The following is a 20331-nucleotide window of genomic DNA, read 5'->3' as shown; positions in this document are numbered from 1 at the left end:
ATGGACACTTAAATGAACCAAATATAGGTATGCTTTGTATGAGAAAATAAGTAGTAATGTTTAAATGTATTTTTGAACTGAATATGATTAACAAATAATTATGCAAAGTGATAAATTTTAGTCAATTTGCCTACCAAGACATTAAATATAAAAAGGAAAATATATACAGAATATCAAGAATACCACATAATATTACATGAAATTATTACAAACTAATTATAAATTAAACATTGCTTAGATATTATTATTACAATTTAACTCGATATCATTTCCCTCTTCACAGCCTCTATTTCTTCTAATACTGTTTTCCTCTATGTAATTACCTGAAACTGATCTCAAAACATCCTAAGGCTTTAACCTAACCCAATCTTCAATTTTAACATTATTCCTTAGACCTACCCATGAACTTTCATCTTTTTAACACAAACTGACTCCCACTTGTCTTCATTTTGAATTTAAACTTTCCATTAGAATGATCTCCCTCAACATTATCTTATGCTCTACGGTGCTGTGTTATAAATTTTGACTTATCCTTTCAATACCCATATTAGCTTAGTGTAACAAAAAACAGTTTAAAACTCACCCACTAAGGACACCAAGAATCAGATTCATGACGAAGAAGGCACCCAGAATAATCATAGAAACAAAGAAGATCCACTGCCAACTGTTGCCCATGGCATCTGCAATCTGAAGAATATTGTTATTAACTACTTTTCTGTGGGGAGCCCCTTTGGGTCCCTGGAGCTATCAGGCTAATATAAAAATCATTAGACCGGGGCTGTAATCTATTGAGTTCTGCCTTCCGGGGACCACAAGCCAGAACATGGTCCCCTCGGACAGGCACAGGGACCAAGGGCCTTGGAAAACCTCCCCTGTGGTTGGGGGTTAACCTTATCTGCCATCAACGGGGTTAGGTACCCAGAAAGATAGGCATAACAAAACAGACCCCACATGGTAAAAAAAATTACAACCAAAAGCCGAACAGAGGTAGAACTCCCTCAGTTCCCAAGGAAACAATTAAACGTCACCCCCAGGATGTCGCATCGCTTTTCTGCGCAGCACCCCCCACCCCCCGGGTGGGGAAGGGGGGGTACCCCCAGACCCACAGCGCCGACTACTCAACCCTAGTTCATCAGCTTATGCAAACCGGGGCGGACGTCTTCTCTGGCCTCACTTTCCAAGCAGTGCTTGCCTTCATGGTGTCCTCTGCGGTGTCGTTGTGTGTGGTGGCCAGGTGTCCTCAAAGAGTACCTGAACTACATGCGCCTAGGGGCCTCCTTCCCTAAGCGCCCTGTGAGTACTTCCCTTGCGTGTTAGGGTTCTCTTCCCTGGTGCGTTCGGGAACCTATTCTGTAGGTGTTTTTGCTGCTCGGCATTTACCCCCCACCCTTGGGGCCAGCTGGGGTTTTGTAGACCTTGATTAGCCTTGGAAAGGGATTGATATCATGCTGGTTGGGGCATCAAAGTGTTGTGCGGCCTGCCTACCGATTCCTTTTTCCTCTGGGGACGTTGTACTTTTGCGTTTTTTTTTTTTTTTTTACCTGGGGGGGGGTCTGCCTGGTGTGGTTATAGTTCCACTTATAATATATTAATGGCCCTCTGCAAGGCCTCTGTGATTGAACACATTGCAGGGTTTTCAGAGTTTTGATCTTCCCCTTGTTTGCATTGGATCTTACCCAGTTAGCAACACCTTGCCTGGACTTCCTGTAGCAGTCAGCCTACAAGCCCTGGAAAACCCTGCCGGGGCTCGGTGGACCTATGGAAGCGTCTTCCGTGTTCCAGTTCGCCTCGTGCGGGTTTGAAGGTTGCTGTGTACCCTTGTCTCAGAGGTGACAGTCACCCCCTTTTGCCTGTCATGCTGCCTGTTGGGTCAACGACACCTTTGACCCAAAGTCTTGCAAGTCGTGTTCTCTGCTTGATCTCCAGTAATATTCTGACGACATTACTGTTAGGGTACAGGCAGGATTGTGTTGAATGATAGGTTTAGGTTGCTGCAACGCACTAGGTTGGTTTCCCACCCGGATGCCCTACGGCTGCCCAGCTTTGGTTATAGGGACCCGGACCTGGGGGCGGGTCGTTTCGAATTTGGTTCAGTCCAAACTCCCTGATCCTTTCCCCGTTGTTCATCCTGCACCTTCCCTTCCCCCCGTCCCACTGCTTCTGGCTCCCAAACATCTAAGGGTTTCGGTGTCAGGGCAGGGTCTAGTTGGTAATGAGACTGGGGCAGCTTTGGGGGCTGCCCTGTTCGGGTTAGGGACGGAGGCATTTGAGCCTGTTCCTCCTTCCAAGGCTTCTGGGTCCAAACTGCAGGCCCTCCTCTTTTCAGGCTTTACCCTGGACTCTGCCTTTTCTTCAGTGGTAGAGGATTTGGTTGCCGGCTCGGCACAGGGTCCCGACTTGGGGGATCTTCGAGCTGGGGAGGAGTTGACCTGGGGGCCATGGGACCCCCCTTTGACCCCAGTAGGTGTTAGTGCCCTCTTTGCGGGGCTTGTTGTTGCAGGGAGAGGGTTTTTTTTACCTCCCACCCCCCCTTTCCCTGGATGAGTATGATTTACCGTCGGCTCCTCCCCAGGTTTGGTTCCGGATTCCCTTGGGTTCCTCGGCTCCTTTCTGGAGATTTTCTGCCTCTCGAATCTCACGTAAGGAGGTTCGGGAAGCTCTTGCTGTGTACCTCCTGCGAGACCCGGATTCCGCCTCTATCATGGATTCGTCCTTATTTGAGTTCGGTTCTTCTTCCCCATATTAGGTGCATTTGGAGGTACTGGAGTGTTCCTGGCTGGCAGACTGCCCATTCTTTTTATTGGGGGGGTGGCATGGGTTGTTGGACTCACACGCTTGAGTGGCAAGATACTAATACCTTCCTGCAGGTTTACCTGGGGGGGCGGGTTTGAGCACCTTAATGTGTGCATGATCACCCCAATGCTTTCTCGGGATGTTGGCCTTGTACAGCTGCATGTGCAGGTTCCTACCCTTTTGGCATTATTGGTTGCTGAGGATTTGCGCACCCATGGGCATTTGGCTTTGGTCTTGCACTTTCTTTCCCTTCTTGAGCTGTCTTCGACCTGGCTTGAGGCAGATGTGGAGGCTTTGAATGTCGGACCTTCGTCGGGTGTGCTGGCCTTGGCGGCTTGGGCGTCAGCCATGCTGTTGAAGCAGTTTGTGCCTATCCTGAAGGAGGCAGTGTCTCTGTTCTTTGCTTCTCATTTCACATGCCGTCAGGCTGTGCTCGCCCTCTCCTTGGATCCGCTTGGGCCCTAGCTTTTAGGTCTCATCAACGTTTTGTCCATTGCTGTTTGTGAAGGCTGCTGTTACTCAGTTTCTGCAGGTGGCTTTATCTAGCTGTCGTTCTTTGTCGGACTTGTCAGTTCTCCTAGGTGGCCATTCTCAGCCTTCTCAGAAGGGTCATGCCAGGGCTTGGGGTTCCACTGGTTGAGGTGGGCCATTGATGCCAGCTTCTAAGCCGGCGCTTCCTTTGGAGCCATTGTCTGGTCGGCTCGATGATCACTTTGTTCATCGGTCGGCTTCTCGTAAGGGGCGTCGACCCTTTTGCGGTTCGCCCCGTTGATGGGGCGACAGGGGGAAAGCTCGCTCTGTTTGCTCACACTTGGTCCCACGATTCATGGTAGTTTCAGGTCGTGTCATCCAGACTCTTGGAGGCGTTGGGCGACTCCTTCTCCTTTGGTGGAGGGGGGGGAGGGGGGGATTCAGGGCTGGAGGGGGGAAGGCTTCTTCCCCTGCGCTTCGTCGGGTCATCTTGGGAGTGGGTGCACTTGTGGTCGAAATGACCTCGTCCCTCGAGTGGGTTTCCCACCTGTTTCCAGTGCCGAGACGAGACTGTGCAGACCTACTTGTCCCATCTTGGGGACATCTTGGGGACATGTCCCAGGGGTTTAGATGGACTTGTCCCATCTAAACCCCTGGGTCTTTTGCCCCTCCTTACAGATAACCACTCTATCCCAAGTCTGGCTACTTTTGGAGCCAGGTGCTTGGATGATGTCACTGGACCTCAAGGATGCGTATTAACATGTCCCGATTCATCCGGGGTTCAGGGACTGACTCGGTTTTGTCGTGGGGCAGTAAGTTTACCGTTTTCGTTGCCTTCCATTCGGCTTGAATCTAGCACCTCGCATATTCACACACCTAACCTGGGTCGTGGTAGCCCATTTGCGTCTGTTTGGTGTTCAGTTTCTGGCTTACCTCGAAGACTGGCTGGTCTGGGCTCCCAGCCAGTCCGGGTGTCTGCTCAGCAGGGATTTGGTTCTTTCCCAGCTCTTCGCATCGGCTTGGTTGAGGCGTCTTCCAGTATATGCGGCTCCCTTCCCAGACTGCGAGACCGTTGTTGATGCTTGGTTGGTTCGGCCAAGGGTGCATCATGCATTGTGTCTGATTGCGGCTCTTCACCGTTATTTACACGCCACGGCCTCTGTGGCAGAGGATGCACTTTGGATGGACCCGGTTTCCTCTCTTGCCTGTTCCAGGGTGTGGGTCTCCCACGTTTTACGCAGGATTATTCAGTCCAGCCAGCCTGCAGTTTATTCCCATGCCCACATTTATAAGTTCACAGTTTTGGCTACTGTTTTTGGTAATATGTCTTGGGCTGACATTCAGGCACAGGGCTTTTGGAGGTCAAACAGGGTCCTGGCAACATGGTATCTCATTAATATTTCTGCCCCTTCTCAGATGTTTGTAGCCTTGGGTTGCAGGTTGCAGCCAGTTGTCTCGACTTCAAGTTGAGGAGGGAGTGGCAGCCGCCTCCCGGGTAAGTCCCTCTTTTCCTTTATCTTTACCAAGGTAGCTCCAGAGAACAGGAAGAAAACCAGTGTTGAATGTAATGAAATGTCATTTTCTGGGTTAGATCCAGAGGCTCCCCGGCATCCCTCCCTCCAGTCGGCGTTTTTTTTGTGTTTTTGACATTCAGCCTCTGAAATGGGGTTGGGTAGCCAGTACAAAGGGGGTCTGGGGTTCTCCCTTCCCCGTCAAGGGGAGGGGGGAGTTGCGGAGAAAGCGGTGCGGCTGCTGTGCTGACGTCACGCATGTTTGCTTGTTTTCGATTGGGGAGTCCTGCTTGATAGTTCGGTTTTCGGTTTGCAATTTTTAACCAGCTGTATATTGTTTTGGAATTCCTACCTTTCTGGGTGCCTGACCTGGCAGATGGCAGACAGACTGCTTCCAATTACATATGGTGTCTATTGGCTATTGCTCCTCATGCCTCTCTGAGGGGGGCCAGGTTCCGGCGCTGGTCCCTGACAAGCCTAGAACTCCATCGACTGACTGTTGCCACGGTCTAATATATACACATCAGCCCAGTATAGCTCCGGGGAGCCTCCGGGTCTCACCCAGAAAATGGCATTTCATTACATTCAATACTGGGTTTTATTAAGCATCTAGTTCCAGTTCAGGGAATACATGATCTTCCTCCAAAGAACATCATCCATTAATTTCCATTGCAACTATTCACAACCTTACTATTATAATTAAATTCTTTTGTTGCATATGGCTTCCCAAAAGACCAAGTCCTGTTTGAAAGTTTGTTCACTGCAAAGTATACATAAAACTCCTGTTCCACTTACAGTATAAAAAGATTAGTTTTCAATCACCACCCCTCTTAAGAAAACCACTACTTACATAATACATCATATCTGTCCAGCCTTCCATTGTGATGCACTGGAAAACTGTTAACATTGCGAGGCCAAAATTATCAAAGTTCGTAATGCCATAATTGGGCCCTTCCCAGCCATCTCGGCATACCCAATATTGACCTTCTTTATTGAGTTCTGAGCAGTTAAAACCTGCCGTACCATTGTCACACGGATGTGGTGACTCCATTCGATTCCCTGAAAGCAAAGTTTGCATTAGAAATTGCTTTTCTAAGAACTCATTACAGTGTGAGATGTTCAGATAGAGAGTACAGTATTATAATCTAGTGAAAAAATTCTTTATGGAGTGACACACAGGTCATATAAGAAAAGCTAAAGACAGTACAAGCCTATGACCTCTACCTTGCTTATTTTGTATTTAAATCATCACTTCAGAAAATATTTGTTAAGATTAAAGTATTTTGTAGGATTAGGTGCTACATAGGTTAATGTTTTTAGCAGATGCTCTTTTGATTTATAAGCATTGTAAATAGTATGTCATATGACCTATACCTGGTGACATCACTGTTTTTGTTGTGGAATAAATGCCATGTGGATCACATGTGCGTTTTCCTTCCTGACAAATCTTAATAGAGATGACAAGGATTAACACCTAAGGCAGAGAGCCCAGGTACAAGACAAGGTGTTGAGCAGGAGAAAGAGAGCAGAGTACGTTGTGTGGAGGGGCGGTAGAATTTAGACAACAGTGAGTAATGTTCAACCATGGCCATGACTGCCCCACTCATAGCAATGGAACCGTTTGATGCTACCAAGATCTCGTTGAACATGTGGCTGAGCCTGCTGGAAGCAAACTTCCAGTACCGTGGGATTAAGGAGGACCTGCTTGATGGGGTTCTGGGGGCTCTTCTACTCCCCAAGCCTGGCCCAAGGCCAGGCTTGACTTGTGAGAGTTTAGTCCACCAGGTTGTTGCTTGGAGCGGACCGTAGGCCCACATACCCACCACAGCCCGGTTGGTCCGACACTCCTTGGAGAAAACTATCTAGTTTTCTCTTGAAGATGTCCACGATTGTCCCAGCAATATTTCTTATGCTTGCCGGGAGGATGTTGAACAACTGCGGACCTCTGATGTTTATACAAGGTTCTCCGATTGTGCCTATGGCACCCTTGTTCTTCACTGGTTCTATTCTGCGTTTTCTTTCATATCGTTCACTCCAGCATGTTGTTATTTTACTGCGCAGATTTGGAACCTGGGCCTCTAGTATTTTCCATGTGTATATTATTTGATATTTCTCTCATCATCTTTCTAGTGAGTACACTTGGAGGGCTTTGAGGCAATCCCAATAATTTAGGTGCTTTATCGCGTCTATGTATACCGTATATGTTCAGACGCAAACAAGAAAACAGTACTCTTAGTTTCACTGGATACAGCAGTATATAGTATCTTTGGTAACATGTGCAGGCAAGAGTTACGCCACATGAAGCCCTATGAAGACCTGATTACCCTGCTTAAACATCATTATACAGTAAAACCTTCATATCACAGGAGTTTGATGGATTTCCAGAAGAGCACGAAAAAGCAGCAGGAATCCTTACAGGATTTATATGTGGAATTGAAGGCGTTGGCTAACAACTGCAATTCTGGAACACAGTTTGATTGTCGGGTCAGGGACCAGTTGTCCATGGCAGTAGAAAATTATATATTTTTCCCCTAACCTGGTGGCGGAAAACTTGGATTTACAATCGATGACTTCATGAACAGTGCCAGAAAAGATTTTGAACTTGAAAAGGGCTTTCAGAAGCAAGAAATCTAATACCCAAGAAATTATGGTTGTACAGGGACAGACAAGATGGAAACAATGTAGGTACAATCACAGTAGAGGCAACTGCAAGTTTAAGGACTATCTATGCAACCTTTGTGACAAGAACAGGCACTTGAGGAAAGTATGCAGAGAATACTTAAAAAATAGCAAGGGCTTGGAGAGGATACGACCAGGGTATTTGCAGGAAGAAGAGGTAACTACTGTGGTCAAGGCAGAAGAGGAAGGTAAACCGTCGGAAGAAGCTGCAGGTGAGGAAAGCAGACTATAATTGGTGAAAGAATAGGTATGTTTGGTGAAGTCACAGGTGGTGAATTTTGTAATTAATGGAAATTAATTACAATGTTGTTTTCAACAAAATATGTTTAACCCCCTGGGCTGCTCTTGCAATTATAGACTGCAACATGCCCAGGCGCAAGAAATAAATGAATGGAAAAATATTTTGTCTTATAAAAGTGTTCACATGTGTTCCTTGATCACAGGAAAAATAATAAAAAAATCATAGGTGGCATATTTTTGCCGCAAGAGGGCGGTCTTTGAAAATGTGAGGAGTGATCTTACAAAACGCATCATTAGGCATCATTATTATAGAGAGAGAGAGAAAGAGAGAGAGAGATTTTTTATTCCGGTAAAGGTACATACATTGAAGATGAGTTACAAACAAAAAGTTGGATTTAAAGATAGAGCTAGTACATACAATACCTAAAGCCACTAGTACGCACAGCGTTTCGGACATTATCGTTATATGGCATTTCGGCATACATCATATTTTGTTGCATAGTATTTCGGCATACATTATATGACAATCATTCTGAGGCAACGGAGTGACTTGAACGCGCATTCTGGTGAATCCCAGACACCTGCCTCAACTGACTCAGCCATGATAGTATAAAAGTCAACTAAGCCAAAACTCTACTGAATTCAATAGGATGTTCTGAAGGCCCAAAACTGGAGCCTAAGTAGGGTTTTACCGCCGACCTGACCACACTCTGGCCTGCCACTAAATATATATAGTCACTTACATCATACATTCAGTCACTTGCACCAAGGTCATTGGCTGAGCTAAATAAATATCACAACTATTGTGGGCAACATCTAGTGAAGTAATGATAAGTTTGTACAGGACACATGTTCAGGCCCTGTCTATTATATAAACTGCACTCAGGATGCTCCTTCTTATAATTTTTCTCTGTGCCTTTATTCCAGTAACTTTATTCCAGTTACCCTGTATAGACATCATATTTCATTTACTTTTTTATTTAAAACTTTAAACTTCTATTTTTAATTTGTTCTAGAGTACACTTTTATTCTGGCCCATTAAATGCAACATTATTTTAACTTGTCAATATAAAAATCTCAATAATTATATTCTATCATCTCACCTGTTTCATTATTATAGCATGTGAAATGAAGTGCACCGGAGAAAAGCTCCAGACCGATGATGGCGTAGATGATGATGACAAACATAACAAGGAGAGCAATGTTGAGCAGTGGGACCATAGCCTTCAGAATAGAGTTTAACACCACCTGGAGACCTGTAAAGAGATAGTAGTCAAAGGTATGCTGGTAATTATGGTAGTGATAAAGCATAACAAGGCTGTTTGTAATATTGATGTAAAGAAAAAATTTACATTAAAAATAATGTGTACTCTATATAAAGCTCTGAAGTGTAATACTATCCTGACCTCAAATATGTGCAAGAGGGCTGTAACAGAACCCATGGGTACCAAATGAGAAACAAATTGCTATGATATTCCAAGAAGGTATCTCAACAGAAACAGAAATGCCATGCAAATAAAGGGTCTTAAAATGTGAAAAGACCTCCCAATTAAGATAAAAAACCAACATTGAATGTAATGAAACCCCCCTTTTCTGGCTGAGCCCCGGAGGCTCCCTGGAGCTTATCAGGCTAATGTACATTATATTAGACCTGGACATTAGCTATGGAGTTCAGACCTACCAGGGGCCATGAGCCAGAGCCTGGCCCCTTCAGAGGTGTTTCAGGGAGCAATGGCCCTGGAAAACCCCCCTGTGGTTGGGGGTTTTCCTTATCTGCCATCGACCGGGGTTAGGCACCCAGAAAGGTAGGCATAACAAAACAAACCCCACATGGTAAGAAACAACAAAAACCGAACAGAGAGGTAGAACTCCCTACAATCCCAAAGAAACAAGCATATGTCACACACACTACTGCTGCGCCGCTCGTACGCTCAGCCCTCCCCTCCCGAGAGAGTGAGAGAGGGGGGCCCCAGACCTCACCGCGCCGGCTGCATAGCATTCCAGTTCGGAAGCTAAGCTTCAACAATGGCGAAAAAAATGCCGATCGGTGGGAGGGAGGGTTGCCAGGGAGCCTCGGGACTCACCCAGAAAATGGCGTTTCATTACATTACATTCAATGCTGGTTTTCTGAGGGGAGCCTCTATGGATCACTGGGGCTAAATACCCAAAGAGAAGGAAGAGAGAGGGCTGACCTGGGAGGAGGCTGCCACAAACTCCACAACGCGAAGTCGAGACAACAGGCCAAAGTCGAGACACCCTGCGACCCATAGCAACCCAAGAACGCCCAGGAGCAGACAGGCTCACAAAATAACGGGCGGTCAGGAACCTGTGTGACCAAATTCCCGCACTCGAATATGAGCCCAAGACACGATACCAAATATGGCACCCAAAGCTGCAAACGGCCGAACGGCACGGGCGCGAAGATAAACGGCATGCTGGCTAGACTGAATAACCCAACAGACGACCTAGGAGACCCTAGCTCTGGCACGGGGAATGAGGGGAAACCAGATCAATCCAAAGCACATCCCCAGCCACCACAACCGAGGCACGCAGGTAACGGCAAGGAGCCGCAACCAGACACAACACATGATGCACCCCCGGCCGAACCAACCAAACACCAATAACCCAAGGACCCCTCCGGAAAGTAGCCGTCTCGGTCTTTGCCAGAATAGACGGAGAAGGCTGCAAACCATACAGACATATCCCCAGTACCAAAAGAGCAGAAACCCCTAAGCCAGAGGAGAGCAGGAAGGTTCCCGACCCGACCCCCAGAGGCCAATGCCAACAAAAACAGGGCCTTGGGAAAACAATCTTGAACCAAAGAGGCCACCACAAACTGAGGAGAGGAAAGGAAAGATAAGAGAGCACCCTGACCAAGGACCAAGACGGCTCAGGCGGCGCATGAGCAGGCCGGAGTTGAAACAAAGCACGAGAAGCTTACGGAATGGGGCGGATGTGACTTCCACCCCGAGCGCAAGCTGGAGTTGCTCCACCAGCGCCACATGATACGAGGTAACAGTAATAAGCATCAAATGACGGTCCTGAAAAAAACAAGAAAGGACAAGACAACCCGATCCGAAAGAGAAGACAACCTACAACGAGCAAGAAATTGATGAAAAGAAACACCAGGAAATTTCATACGATCGCCGAGACAAAGCTTGCAGGTGGGACACCATCAACGAAGCCACCTGATCTCCATAGAGATGCTTCTTGAGGAAGAGACAAAGAAGCAATCCAAGAGTCCCAAAGAAGATCCAGCCAGGTCCGAACCCGGGACGGAACCAGATGAAAAGTCCTTCAGTTCACCAGGAACCCGAACCCGGCGATCAGGAAAGAACCATACCCCTGGCGAGCAGACAAGCGGACAGACTGGGAGCCCGCACCAGCCAGTCAGCGAGGTAGGCCAAAACCGAATCCCGAGCAGGCGCAGACAAGTCACCAAGATACGGTAAAGAGGCGTAAATACATTAAGTGCCAATTACAAACTAGGGAAGGCAACAAAAGCGGCAAGCCTGAAGCCCCACCACCAACTGTGCCAGTCCCGGAACCCTGGAGAGGAACGTGCCAAGAAGTGACCCGGAGGTCCAGGGACACCACCCCAGGCACCCGGTCCCAACAGAAGCCGAACCGGAGACAACTGTCATCCGAAGAGGGGCAAAGAATCCAGGACACATACTTAGCAAGTCCAGAAGAACTGCAGATCCGCAAAGTCCCGTGTTTGCATTGGAACAGGCGGGAACCCCGGAAGGATGGGGTGGATCAACCATCACCAAACGCACCCCACACCAAGATGACTTGAAAGGATCTGAGCCCCTACCGAAACTAAATTTTATATATATATATATATATATATATATATATATATATATATATATATATATATATATATATATATATATATATATATATATATATATATATATATATATATAAGTGTATCATGGTCCCTGATAGGTCTGAACTCCATAGCTAATGTTCCAGTCTAATATAACATACATTAGCCCAATAAGCTTCAGGGAGCCATAGGGACTCCCCTCAGAAAAAACTGTATTACTTTCAACAATTTAAATGAGAAACTAAGAAATACATATTGAACATCATGTAATAAATTTAATTCTAAATAAATTAATTTATTGTTATTGTGAATATTGAATGTTATATCCTCCCTCCCCCTCCCACGAAGGAGGGAAGGGGGTTGCGCTAACGAGCAGAGGTACTAGTCACATGAAGGGTTGCTTCTTTGGTTTCTTTCTAGAGCAGTTATTTTGATCTTTCGGAATGTAGATGCACAGGTTAACCAGACAGTGATCTGTTTTGATTCGTCTAACTTTCTGGCTCCTTCCCTGGTTGATGGCAATTATGACATACTTTAAATGTAAAGCACTCATAGGCCACTGCTCCCTGTGCCTCTCTGAGGGGGGCCAGGTTCTAGCTCATGATCCCAGGTAGGCATAAGGACTCTTGTGACTGATGACCCCAAACTAATATAGCACATATCCATCGGATAGCTTCAGGGAGCCTCCAGGGCTTACCCAGAAAATGGTGTTTCATTACATTCAACATTTTTTTTTAACTTTTATTATTTTTCCAATGATAAAACTCAAATGATAATCAAATGTTCAAATGTTCATATAAAGCTTAAATGTTCTCACCCAAAAATATTAAATATTAATTTTAAAAACATCTAAAATAAGCTGGGGTTTACTCAGAATTTCATATCACTCAGGACTGGACTTTTAACCATTATAAAATCAAAAAGTTTACTTGATGATATACAGTGCAGGTATAAAAATATCTAGAGCACATGAAATTAAGCCTAGTTCTAGAATACTACTAGATTTTATTGTAGAAAATACCATAGCTGCTAAAGATTTCCTTAATTTTTGTTTAAATTTTACCAGCACCTTGGACAAAGAAAATAATCCCTTGAGGTTATAAGACTTACTTGGGACACCGGAGACAAGTCTGAGGGGACGCAGGACTCTGAAGGCTCTTAATGCCTTCACATCAAACCCTGCCTCCCCTCCTTCTCCCTGCATCAGGAAGTCCAATGCCCCACTCACCAATCTGCCAAAAGTCCAATGTTTTGTGGTTACTGATGTATGTAAAAGAATATAACCATAGTACAAACACTGATGTACTAAGCAATTAGACAGTAGAACTTTGTACACACTTTATAGAGTCCAAAAAATGAAGCTAAAAAACTTACCTAAATATTCCTAGGCCTAGTATAGCACATATATGTACTATATTATGCCTCAGATAATGTGTATTAGGCCTAGGAAAGTTAGGTTAGGTTAGTTTAGTTTGTCTTTGCAACATAAGTAGAAAATTGTTTTCCAGTTTGTCCAAATTCAATAGTATCGATTTCTACTTTCTATTTGCGTTGTACATCGGTATATGTGTAGTGCTATGGTCCTCATCCTTCCTATAAGTACTGTACTACCAAAACAGAAGGATGGACTGTATGTATAGAAGGATGGAGGGCATGTATCCATATTGCAGCACCAAATGCACCTCCGTGGCATTAATAACAATGTGAAAAATTACTACCTGTATAGCTATGCCAGATTCTGTGCCCTACTTGGTACTACTAAAATAATGCATATTTTGATGGAAAAATTACTTTTAATAATTTAAAATAAAACATTCTCAATGACAAAATAATTCTGCATGCAGAATGCATATGCAGTAGTAAATTTTAAACAGAAAATATTTTACCATATCATACAGCAACTTACCCTATGACAACAATGAGGAAATCTAAAGTGTTCCATACACTTCTTATATAAGCTCCTGGATGGAGGACAAACCCGTATGCTATGATCTTCATAAAGCACTCAAGAGTGAAGATCACCATGAAGATGATCTCAATTTGTTCCTGTCAAAAGAAAGATTTCCATTAACTTCACACCAATCTATTACATCCATCCAAAGACATCAGGTGGTACATACTGTACATGAACTTGGCAAGTACATTCATAGGCAATAGCTAGCACATAAACAGTTATTGGCTCAGACACCCATAGGCATCAGCTAGCACATACACTGTGCTAGCTGTGCATGAGCTGTGCGCACTGTTTGGAAGGGGAGTCCCTTTCCATTATAACATCAGGCAGTAAAGATTTTTCTGGAGTGCACTCTCTGGCACGTTTTGTCTGCCTACCACTAGGTCCTGGTTGTGGCTCACTGCTCGATTTTCTCACAACAAAACGATCCATTGAAGATTGTTTTTCCCTTCTTTGCAACACTTGTCGGTAGTAAGACATCACATTGTCATTTAAAAGATCAATGCAATGGCCTGCTACAGCTTTATCTGGGTGAGTTTTTCAACAAAACTTTGCAGTTCTTCCCATACTTCACACATTTTCTTAATGAGGAAGGGACATCCTCTACTACCTCTACTCACAACTATTTTCTTAGGTTGAGCCTTACCACTGGCTTTCTTGGGACCCATGGCGAGATATATAATAACAACTTTTATGCTCAAATGGCCAAAAATCCGACAAAAAACTGTAAATCCTTGTGAAGAATTCAGGTGGGCTAGTCACTGGGCGCAAGGCTCTGGTAAACTGAAGAGCGATCGCCGTGCCACCACGCACTAGGGCTGCCTGTACGCGTATCAACACCCATCATTTTCTGAGCCAATGCTCGTATTCCGATGTAAATTTTCCAAACAAATCCTGCTCGTAACCCAAAAAACTCGTAAACAGGAATGCTCGTAATCCGAGGTACAGTACCACTGTAATTAGATGTGCGTGTTAATTCCACATAACCTATCCCTAAGATTTCCACATTCTAAGAAGTTCTACACTAATCCTATATTCGCTAATTACAATTAATATTTCTTCCCAAGGGTACAGAATCAATTAAGCTAGTTGAGAAGTAACATGCTAAAGGTTGGTCGATTTGGTAAGTCAGGAGACGCTTATAATATAAGTCATCGAATCACGGATCATCCTCAGTTTAAATCCAATAGTGGTTCAGAGACAGAAGCTCTAGAGATACTGCAAATCTTCAACGCTATTGACATTCATCAGCATGCATCATAATACTCAAGTGACCGGCATGCCATCACACCATTGCTCACCAAGTTTCACCCTTAAATTTCTGTATACTACATTCATACAACTATATATATTTTACTAATGCCTGTGCTTATTGTCACCAGAACTGACATAATAAGGGCATTGATGACAGTGGCGGTAGCATGCATAGCCTCCATGAGAACTGTTGGCATGGAACAGACATAGTGGGCTTTATCAGTCATAATCTGATGGTGGTAAAAAATAGCCTCCATCTGTATGAACCATAATTCTGGCTCATTTGTGTTGTATTCTGAAAACCTGGTGGAGAAATCCAAGACAAAAGTTCTTCATCTTCGAATGCCGATGCCTGCAGGAAAATATCTCCATTGATCGCCTAAAACCAGCACACTGTAATGCTGTCCCAGATCTTCTCCCAGAAGCACATTCGCCAACAATATCATACACTTTTCAGCCACAGTTATCAGCAGCACCACTACCTGATCCTATGACAATGGACAATCCAGCACAACCCCCACTCCCACCCCACAACCCCAATTAGATGACAACAGCGAAGAAGTAAACTTCGACGATTATACTACATGAGCAGGGCGTACAATTCATCAACCAACCAGGTTCCTTAATCATGTATCTTTTCATCGCCTGGGAGGGGGAAGTACTGTAGCAATTAAATTAATAGTAACATAATTGCTTTCAATATAGTTGTTACAAGTCATATGAAAAAATATTCTAATCATGAATACAGTTAAATGTACTTACTAATTGTGCATTTGTGGCGTTGGAGTCTGAGTTTGGGTAGGGTGTGTAGACAGCCAACGCCACACAGTTGGCGAAGATGGTAAACAAGATGAACCATTCGAACGGTCTGGTAAAATCTGATTAAGGAAAACTGTACGTACTAGAAGAGATACTTATGAGTGAATAAAAAAAAAATGCATAATACCCTGTACAGTACTGTATACCCAATGATTTTTTAATTACTATAGTGTACTGTATTACACGGAAGTCTTTAGTGTATACAATAAAATTACACATCAATAGCAACCACATTAGCAATAATGTGGCAGCTACTTCACTTTCCAAGAAATTCTATGGCAAAAACTTAAAAGGTTCCCAATAATCCCATGTGCATTAATGACATCGGCACATGTTCCCAAGAAATTCCATATACATACTACAAATGATAATTTGCAACAGCTCCACTTACCACTGCAACATCATTCCATCAGGCATTCCACAAAATACTAACAACATCCAACAGAATCCAAGCAGTTTCCCATGAACCAAATTATGAGCAGCCTGGAGCTAGAAACAGAGTCAGGAGGACATGAATATAAGGCCACCAAATCACAGCAGCAATCAGTCTCACTCTACAGACAGTTAGGAACAATAACACTTCTGATATAAGTACTGTCTCCACTCAGTTATCTGGACTATATGGGAAGGACCCCCAGCCGGATAATCACATTTTCCGGATTAGAGTACTTTTTCATCTCTGAGTCCAAAAGTGACTATTTCCAACTATTTTTTATATTACAAACAACATACTGTACTTAGTTAACACACCATCATTATGCTCACTATTTCTACATCATCTCATGGTCACTCTTACCCCCACTGTCTCTCATGCTTGTGCTTACCCCACTATCTTTCATGCTCACTCTTTCCCTACCATCTTTCATAATTATTCTTTCCTTACTATATCTTATGCTTATTCACTATCTCTCATGACTACTCTTTCTTCAACTTCTCTCATGCTTGCTATTTCCTCACCAACCCTCATGCTCACTATTTCTTTAGCATCTCTCATGCTCACTTTAATCACAATCTCTCATACTAGCTTGTTCACCACCATCTCTCATGCTCGCTGTTTCCATATTGTCTCTCTTGCACAATCTTTTCCCACCATTTCATACTCACTGTTCCATAACATCCCATACTAAAATTAATCCACCATGTCTCAAGCTCCTCCCCCACCATCTCTCATACTCACTATCTCCTCACTGTCTCTCACTTTACAGATTCCCATTTCTCCACCATTTTCTCCCCAACCCTCACTCCTTTCCCTGTCACTGTTCCTATCACCAGATTGCATAGTAGTATACTCGGAAAATTTCCCCAGAGAAATGCGAGCTGCCTGGCAGCTATTGTCGGTCTCTATCCAGTCCTCCACTTTCCCTGATTCTCCTTTACTTTCTTTCTCTTGCTACCCTTCCTTCTTTAAAGTGTTTTAAAGTGAAGCCTGTGTACTATTCAGGTTACCTATTTGAGATACTGTATATATAATGTATATACTGTATACTGTTTCAACAAACTCGAGCACCGAGGGAAACTGAGTCTGCTATTCCTGAAGTTTCTCCATGTTCTTGTACTCAGTTGCTTCGCTCCCTTACATTCCTGATTGAACCATGGATTCATCTGTTGCTTTCCATTTTTCTGCTTTTGGGTCAGGATAAACCTGTCTGCAGCTTCCTGGCACTTCTGGGTACCAGCACTTCTTCTTTACTCTGAGTTCTGTTTCCCATGGTATTCACATTAGGAGGATCCTCAACTCATCATATTTTCCTCTTCGGTAATTTAGCCTTTTCCTTTCAGATCCCTTCCTTGAATATGTTATCCCTACCTCCACCAGATACTCAAATGTCAATATGCTGTGGTCACTCATTCCTATGGGGGGCTTTAAATTTTACTTCTTATTTTTTACTCATTTAAGGTGAATATCAGGTCGAGTCTAGCTGGTTCATCAATGCCTCTCATTCTTGTAGCTCCCTTGACTTGTTGGCTCAGAAGGTTTCTTGTTATGACATTAAAAAGAGTTTAGCTCTCCATGTATTTGGTCCTCCATGTGGTACCCGATTCTCCCAATCTATCTTTTCGTGGATGAAGTCGCCCATGATTAAGAGTCTAGATACATTTTTGCAGGCAACTGGAGCTGCTTTCTCTATTATATTAATGGTTGCCACGTTGTTTCTATCGAACTCCTGTCTGGGTCTTCTGTCATTTAATTGAGGGTTGTAAATGACTGCTACTATTATCTTAGGTCCACCAATTGTCATAGTTCCTGTTATGTAGTCCGTGAATCCTTCACAGCCCAGAATTTCCATCTCTTCAAAATTCCAGTCCTTCCTTATCAGCAGGGCCACTCCTCCTCCTCCTTTGCAGATGACACTAGGATCTTCATGAGAGTAGGCAACATAGAGGACACGGCAAACCTCCAGTCAGATATAGATCAGGTCTTTCTATGGGCTACAGAAAATAATATGGTGTTTAACGAAGATAAGTTCCAGCTCATGCGCTATGAAAAAAATGAAAATATAAAAACGGAAACCACGTACAAAACTCAGGCAAATCATAACATAGAACAAAAAGGCAATGTAAAGGATCTGGGTGTACTCATGTCGGAAGACCTTACCTTTAAAAAAACAATAAAGTAGCCGTCACAACTGCAAGAAAAATGACAGGTTGGATAACAAGAACTTTTCGCACTAGAGATGCTATACCGATGATGATACTTTTCAAAACGCTTGTGCTCTCTAGAGTGGAGTACTGCTGCACAATGACAGCCCCTTTCAAAGCTGGAGAAATTGCTGACCTGGAGAGCGTGCAGAGATCCTTTACTGCTAGAATCCACTCAGTAAAACATCTAAACTATTGGGACCGACTAAAGAGCCTAAAACTGTACTCCTTTGAGCGCAGGCGGGAGAGGTACATAATAATTTACACGTGGAAAATATTAGAGGGGCTGGTCCCAAACCTGCACACAGAAATAACATCACATGAGACCAGAAGACATGGCAGGATGGGCAGAATACCCCGTTGAAAAGCAGAGGTGCAACAGGTACTCTGAGAGAGAACTCTATCAACATCAGAGGCCCGAGACTGTTCAACACGCTTCCACTACACATAAGGGGCATAACTGGCTGACCCCTCACAGTGTTCAAGAGAGAACTGGATAAGCACCTCCAAAGGATACCTGATCAACCAGGATGTGACTCATACGTCAGGCTGCGAGCAGCCGCATCCAACAGCCTGGTTGATCAGTCCAGCAACCAGAAAGCCTGGTGGACGACCGGGCCACGGGGACGCTAAGCTCAGGAAGCACCTCAAGGTAACCTCAAGGTAAGGTAAGGTAACCTCCTCCTCCTCCTCTCCCTTCCCTCTCTTTCCTTACTATACAGTTGTCCTACCTAAACACTGCATTTATGATGCCTAACAATTTCATTTTTGTGAGTCCTATTACACCTAGGTTTTCTTTCTGCACCCTTTCAGCTAGTTCACTTGCTTTATTACTAATCCCATCGATGTTTGAGTACATTACCTTGAAGCTCACTTTCCTATATCCACTATCACACACTCCCCATTGGTACAGGAACCCGTTCCATGGGCAGGGCTACTTGGGTAGGCTCATCCTCCTGTGGGGTAGTTACCAGGGGTTTGGAGGGAGGTGGGGAAGGGGATTGAGGGCTTAGCTCTTACCTGGGCCGGATTGAACAAAAAGAAATCCAGGGGGTGGGGAGCAGGGTGCTTTTTGGGGGAGAGGGCTCGTCCTCCTGAGGGGTAGTTATCAGCGGTATGGGAGGGAGGTGAGGTGGGGGATGGAAGGCTTAGATCTTGCCTGGGCCTGCTTAGAGCATGGAAGAGCAGTGGATGGGGAGGCAGGGGATGCTCAGGGTGAGGGGGAAAAGAGGATTTGGGTAGTATGGTGGTTGTGTAGGGGGGAAGGGAGAGTTTGGGCTAAGGGTGGGGGGCTCCTATGGGGTGGCAGGTGGAGATGTTGCAATTCCCTCTGGGGTTCCCTCTAGGGGTTCCTGAATTGCTAGTTTGGGGTTCCCCACTCCCCTCTGGGATTGTCAGGTTGGAGGCTGAGGTTCCATGCCTCCCTTCCCTCTTCCTGTGCCTTTTCCTTGTATCTGCTGCCTGCATTATCTCGTCCCTGATCATGTCCCTCTGAAAGAATACCTCTCTGTATTCTCTTTCATATTGCAGTGTGCTCTTCTTTGCTATAATGTCCTCTTTGATAGCCTCATTCCTAAATACTACCTTTAACAATCAGTTTTTGTCTTTGTAGTACTGGCCAAGCCAGAAAATCTTCTCTATGCATTGCTCAGCCCATTCCATTTGGATCTCTTTCAGGATCCCTGACACTGCAGCTTTGTCCTTAGCCCTCCACTCTTCCTGCATAGAACCTTCTTGTTCCCTAATACCTACCATGACTACAGCTCTTTTTCTTTCCATTACCTGACTCGTGCATCTTGCTGCCTCCCATGAAGTTACTGCTGTCATTGCAACTTCCTTGACTGTGGACATGGATTCTGGACTCTTCTTCAGCATTTCAGCAAACATAGCACTCATTGTAGAGGTCCTGCCATTGCTATATCACCTGCTACCTGGGGGATAGTTGCCTGGTCCTGAATCTGAGGAGGGCTTGATTTTATTTTTTTGTCTCCTCCTGTGCTGCACTTAGTTCCATTTGTAGTTTAATTATGGTTTCCCTCATGTCTACTAATTCCCCACTGATTTCCATCCTTGTACGAGCGCTCATCTCCATGTATGACTCTCCTTGTCCCTCTCCTCCACCTGTGTTCTCTTGT

General features: G+C 44.5%; 1 protein-coding gene across 1 annotated transcript in view; it reads right to left on the bottom strand.

Moving 5' to 3' along the window:
- LOC123758842 (Ca[2+]-channel protein alpha[[1]] subunit D) overlaps positions 1-20331 on the bottom strand; it is a 797128-nt gene that overhangs the window by 691082 nt on the left and 85715 nt on the right. The window contains exons 4-9 of the mRNA XM_069338501.1: positions 15500-15605; positions 13436-13575; positions 12640-12761; positions 8798-8950; positions 5626-5834; positions 584-687 (exon numbers count right to left, since the gene is read on the bottom strand). Of these exons, the coding sequence (XP_069194602.1) occupies positions 584-687; positions 5626-5834; positions 8798-8950; positions 12640-12761; positions 13436-13575; positions 15500-15605 (834 nt within the window). The remainder of the gene's footprint in view (positions 1-583; positions 688-5625; positions 5835-8797; positions 8951-12639; positions 12762-13435; positions 13576-15499; positions 15606-20331) is intronic.

Source organism: Procambarus clarkii, chromosome 1, assembly GCF_040958095.1.
Source record: "Procambarus clarkii isolate CNS0578487 chromosome 1, FALCON_Pclarkii_2.0, whole genome shotgun sequence".
In the NCBI taxonomy this organism is placed as follows: Eukaryota; Metazoa; Arthropoda; class Malacostraca; order Decapoda; family Cambaridae; genus Procambarus; species Procambarus clarkii.
Note: the sequence above shows the minus strand (reverse complement) of the source record. Positions and strands in the feature narration are given on the sequence as shown.